This window comes from Sinocyclocheilus grahami, unplaced genomic scaffold, assembly GCF_001515645.1.
Source record: "Sinocyclocheilus grahami isolate Dianchi unplaced genomic scaffold, SAMN03320097.WGS_v1.1 scaffold216.1, whole genome shotgun sequence".
Classification (NCBI taxonomy): domain Eukaryota; kingdom Metazoa; phylum Chordata; class Actinopteri; order Cypriniformes; family Cyprinidae; genus Sinocyclocheilus; species Sinocyclocheilus grahami.
Window position 1 is genome coordinate 1,580,057 of NW_015505395.1, and position 6,025 is coordinate 1,586,081.

Sequence of the window (6,025 nt, forward strand, 5' to 3'; positions counted from 1 at the left end):
TTGAAAACTTAAATAAGAAATGAAAACTTAAATTAAACTAAAATGAGAAATGTTTTGTTGGCTAACATTACCAAAACTAAAACTGAAATTTTATATATATATATATATATATATATATTATTTTTTTTTTAAACAAAACATACATACATACATACTGTATATGTATATAAACAAAAACAAATAAAAATGACAAAAGCAAATAACAAAACTAAATTTAAACTGAAAATGTATAAATAAAAAAAACATAAAAATCCAAATGACTCTAAAGCACAAAACATCACTAAGCGTAAAGGTCACTGCAAATGATGACCCAGGAACAGATGTGGCTTAAACATGAAACAGCAGTGAAATGACGGGATGGTGATGTGTTTGGGGAGTTTTCTGGCCGTGTTAGACTCGTTGTTTCTGAGCATGAATGCGTGACCAAGCGGTCGAGCTCGTACCTCCAGCAGGAAGTCAGAGGAGTCGTGGACGAGCATCACCAGGGTCCCGATCCGAATGTAGTTGGAGCAGTACGAGAAACTCAGCAAGAAGATAGTGGCGAAGTGGTGGACGATCTGTTCTTTGAAATCCTAAAACAGAATTAACGGAAGAGGACGAAAGAATATAAGTAACTGATATTATAGTGGGCGGTACTGACAGGAAATGAAACCTGATACAAACAAACAACAAATCCATCAAGACAATGGATGATGATGTGCTGACACACTCAAGGAAGAAAATCACACATTAAATTTCTCCAACATTCAAGCATTTAAAGGAACAGTACACTCAAAAATGAACATTCCATCACTTGCTCACTAATAGCAGTGAATGGGTGCCGTAGGGCTGTGCGATATATATAATCTACGACAATATCGTAATTGTTGTTTAAACGATATGTGACCCTGCAGCACAAAACCAGTCATAAGGGTCAATTTTTTTAAATTGAGATTTATGCATCATCTGAAAGCTTTCCATTGATGTATGGTTTGTTAGGATCGGACAATATTTGGCTGAGATACAACTATTTGAAAATCTGGAATCTGACGGTGCAAAAAAATCTAAATATTGAGAAAATCATCTTTAAAGTTGTCCAGATGAAGTTCTTAGCAATGCATATTACTAATCAAAAATGAAGTTTTGCTATATTTACGGTAGGAAATTTACAAAATGTCTTCATGGAACATGATCTTTACTTAATATCCTAATGATTTTTGGCATAAAAGAAAAATCTATAATTTTGACCCATACAATGTATTTTTGGCTATTGCTACAAGTATACACATGCTACTTATGACTGGTTTTGTGCTGCACGGTCACATACATAATTTGACATTATGGAGCATATCACAAAAACCAAACAAAAACACACACCCAGAGAGTGCACGCATGCACTCTATTAAAAGTCTATTAAAATACATTTAGATTTGATCTGAGCTGCTCCACATTTGTTTTATAGCTCTATACTCTTAATGGATGACATTTTCTGGATTTTTTTTCTCATTTTGTCTCTCATAGTTGAGGTATACCTATGATGAAAATTACAGGCCTCTCTCATCTTTTTAAGTGGGAGAACTTGCACAATTGGTGGCTGACTAAATACTTTTTTTCCCCACTGTACATGATTTGACATTATGGAGCATATCGCAAAAACCAAACAAAAACACACACCCAGAGAGTGCACACATGCACTCTATTAAAAGTCTATTAAAATACATTTAGATTTGATCTGAGCTGCTCCACATTTGTTTTATAGCTCTATACTCTTAATGGATGACAGCTATTGACTCGGTTTCTTCTCCAAAGGAAGAACTAAAAATAAAAGTGTGATATTTAAATGAAATGAAAGTCTCCGCTGAGCAATAATATGTTACTTGATATTCGTATGAAAACATTATGTTAAAATATTAAACTGAAGATTCATGTTAATACATTTTAACATATATTTAACCTTATTTTGATAGCCGACAAGTGAGCAGCTAGCAAAGTAAATAACTGAGCAGCTCTAAAAGGACATTCGCTTTGAAAGAGAAACTCTGACCCGGTAACACACAAAGGGTTTTACGCTACACAAGGTCATCATGAAACATTCAGAAAGCAAATAGCTCTGCTGTGGGCCACTATTGTGCGAGATCTTACTTTTCTCTTGACGTCCACAGACACACAGAGCAGCAGAGACCAGTAGAAGCCCAGCTCAAGCATGTAGTACCAGTAATGAGCGTCCTGAACCGGCTAGAGACACAAACACAGGACCTGAGTGAAAACAGGGCTCACAGCAGAGAACATGGACACTTCATGTACTGAAAGTACAACCATAAACACATAATAATAATAATAATAATAATAATAATCATATTTAGTTGCTTGAAATAAAATCAACTGACTTAAATAAAAAAATCTAATGAAATGAAATAAAACAAAATATAAAAAATTGAACATTTCTCATTTTAATTTAGTTTAATTTTAATTTAAGTTCTAAAATGAATAAAACTAAAACTGAAATAAAAATTAATAAAAACTACATCGACATATTAATAAAACTAACAAAAATGAACAAAACACACAAAAAATAATTTTTTTTTTACTAAAATGTAAATTTAAATGGAAAACATAAAAAATTCAAAATTAATCAACAATCATTTCAAGAATTGTAGACGAAGCATTTTTTAAATCGTGGGAAATATAAATTCTACTTTTGACTGATATTGTAAATATTTTGTCAAAACCAGTATCCATATGAAGAAATGTTGTTGTTTTCCTTGATATTACAGGTAGATTGTTCTAATAACACTAAAATATGTCTCATATTTATCACTGTCATATTATGAAACCTACAGTATGAGTCAGATAAAATACTGTACAAAATTATTTTGAAAGAAGTCTCTACTGCTCACCAGGGCTGCATTTATTTGATCAAAAACAGTAAAAACAGTAAAACTGTGAAATATTATTACAATTTAAAACAGCTGATTTCTATGTGAATATCTGTTAAACTGTCATTTATTTCTGAGATCAAACCTGAATTTTCAGCATCATTCCTCCAGTCTTCAGTGTCACATGATCTTCAGAAATCATTCTAATATTGTCACGAATCCTGTCCATGGACTTCCGTTCAATCACCACCAGAGGTCACCCTTTCCATTTTCATTGACTCTCGCACTACACACTGCATAGCACCCCGGACTACATATCCCATCATTCATTGCACTGATTGCACACCGCACTGATTGCACACAGCTATTTCATATCACTCACTCACTATATAACACTCACTCAAACAACCATTCTCTGCCGAGTATTGCTTAGCCGGTTATTATTCCTAGTTTCTGTTTTCCTGCCCGTGTTTCCTTGTTTTGCCTTGCCTTGCCTTGCTTGTTTTCTCAGTTTCTGATCTTTGCCTGTTTTCCTGGATTTATCCCTCTAGTCGCGCCCCTGTGATTCTGTCTGCCGATCGTTGACCTACGCTAGCCCTAGGACTATTCTTGTGTTTTGCCCGCCATATACCTGTTTGCCATTGTTCGACCCTGCCTGTTATGACCACGTCTCTTAAATAAAAGCTTGCAGATGGATCCACACGTCTCACGTCTCGTCAGCCCCGTAACAGAATACTCGGTCTCACGAGGATCCAGCGGCTTTCCTAAAGGACCTTGGCCAAGTATGGACCCAGTCGACCGGCTATTCGATTTATGACAGGGGAGTTCACCTATTGAGGAATACGTCACTCAATTCTGTGAGTTATCTTTTAGGGTACCTTTTGATGAGGTCGCATTAAAGGACATTTTTTGTTATGGACTAAATGAATCCATAAGATCATGGATGCCAGAGGGTAAATTTAATTGTAGTTTAAAGGACTTTATAGAATATGCTTTGCTGACTGCTGGTTCACTGCGGGTATCGCGGAGGAACACGACCCCGCACTCACTCGTGTAATGGCGGCCGCACTAGAGCATGCTCACAAAATGGCGGCGACAGCGGAGCCTGATTGCAAAATGGCGGACACAACAATGCCCCGTTATGTCACAGCCGATCTTCATGAATCAAGTCAAGTTACCGTTGATCATGAGTCTAGTCAAGTCACAACTGATCTTCATGAGGCAAGTCTAGTCCCAACTGATTGTCATGAGTCAAGTTTAGTCACAGCTGATTTTCATGAGTCCAATCCAGTCACGGCTGATCTCCCTGAGTTCAGTCAAGTCACGGTTGATCATCATGAGTCCGGTCAAGTCACAGTTCATTATTATGAGTCTAGTCAAGTCACAACAAATCTTCCTGAGTCCAGTCTAGTCACAGTTGATCTTCCTGAGTCCAGTCTAGTCACGGTTGATCTTCAGGAGTCAAGTCTCAGCTGATCTGCCAGAGTCTTGTAACGTCTCAGCTGTTTGTCCCGAGTCACGTCACATCACAGCTGATCATCCAGAGTCACGTCACATCACGTCTGTTCGCTCAGAATCCTGTCACTTCCTGTCTGTTGCACCCAGATCCTCAAGGACTGTTCTTCAGTATCCCAGACTGGCTTCCAGCGTGGAGGACCCACTGCTGGTGTTAGCACGTGCAGCTGGCATCCCTAAATCAGTGCGCTCAAGCCCTCCAGTTTCGGAACTATTTCCCCTGTCTGTAGCGCGTCCCACAATGGGGATCGCTTTATGGTGAAGTTGGGCTGCGTACACCACCACTGAAACTTTTGAGATAGCGGCGGCCACTGCGATGTCTTCCGAGGTGGCGGCTGACGCTGCAGATCCTTCTGAGGTAGAGGCGCACGCTGCCATGTTCCCCGAGGCAATGTCACCCGCTGTAGCTCCTCCAGAGGTGGCGGTGCTCGCCTCAGAGCACGTGCAGCTGGCATCCCTAAATCAGTGCTCTCAAGCCCTCCAGTTTCGGAACTATTTCCCCTGTCTGTAGCGCGTCCCACAATGGGGATCGCTTTATGGTGAAGTTGGGCTGCGTACACCACCACTGAAACTTTTGAGATAGCGGCGGCCACTGCGATGTCTTCCGAGGTGGCGGCTGACGCTGCAGATCCTTCTGAGGTAGAGGCGCACGCTGCCATGTTCCCCGAGGCAATGTCACCCGCTGTAGCTCCTCCAGAGGTGGCGGTGCTCGCCTCAGCTCCTTGCACGGTGGTGGCGCCCAGTAACGCACATTCTGCCTGTCCTGTCCCGGCTATGGAGGCCGTCTGTGAATCCTAGTCCCGTCCTATCACGGCTATGGAGGCCGTTTGCGAACTCTCTGCTCATCCTGTCCCAGCTATAGAGGCTGGTTGCGAACTCCCTGCTTGTCCTGTCACGCATATGAAGGCCGTCTGTGAACTCTTGTCCCGTCCTGTCACGGCTATGGAGGCCGTCGGTGAACTCTCTGCCTATCCTGTCACGGCTAAGAAGGCCGTCTGTGAATCCTCGTCCTGCCCTGTCACGGCTATGGAGGCCGTCTGTGAACCCTCTGCCCGTCCTGTCACGGCTATGGAGGCCGTCGGGGAATCCTCACCCTGTCCTGTCATGGCTATGGAGGCCGTTAGTGAATTCTTTGCTTGCTTTGTTTTGGCCAGGGAGGTCGTTTGTGAACTTTTGCCCTGTCCCGGCCCAGCCAAGGAGGCTGCCTCTGAACACTCAGCCTTGTCTGTGTCTGTGTCTGTGTCTGTTCTGTCTGTGTTGTCTGTCTCTGCTTTCTCGTTGTTACAGTCTCCGCCATGGTCTCCTGATCGGTGTGGTTCACCGGGGGGATTTCCTGTTCCTTCTGCATCGCCGTGGTGGTCCGCTGCTCTGCCGTGGTGGTCTTCTGCTCTGCCATGGTGGTCTGCTGTCTGGCCGTGGTGGTCTTCTGCTCCGCCATGGTGGTGTGCTGTCTGGCCGTGGTGGTCTTCTGCTCTGCCGTGGTGGTTCTCTGCTCCACCGTGGTGGTCTACTGTCTGGCCCTGGTGGTCCTCTGCTCCGCCATGGTGGTCTACTGTCTGGCTCTGGTGGTCCTCTGCTCCGCTGTGGTGGTCTACTGTTTGGCTCTGGGGGTCCTTTGCTCCGCCGTGGTGGTCTACTGTCTGGCTCTGGTGGTC

At 42.5% G+C, this 6,025-nt stretch overlaps 1 protein-coding gene across 2 annotated transcripts in view; it reads right to left on the bottom strand.

Annotated features, from left to right (window-relative positions):
• The window catches only part of LOC107596256 (ceramide synthase 2-like), a 19,921-nt gene that overhangs the window by 2,792 nt on the left and 11,104 nt on the right, over positions 1-6,025 (bottom strand). For both annotated transcript variants that reach the window (XM_016286948.1, XM_016286949.1), the window contains exons 7-8: positions 2,122-2,214; positions 444-572 (exon numbers count right to left, since the gene is read on the bottom strand). In XM_016286948.1, coding sequence (XP_016142434.1) covers positions 444-572; positions 2,122-2,214 — 222 coding nt within the window. The remainder of the gene's footprint in view (positions 1-443; positions 573-2,121; positions 2,215-6,025) is intronic.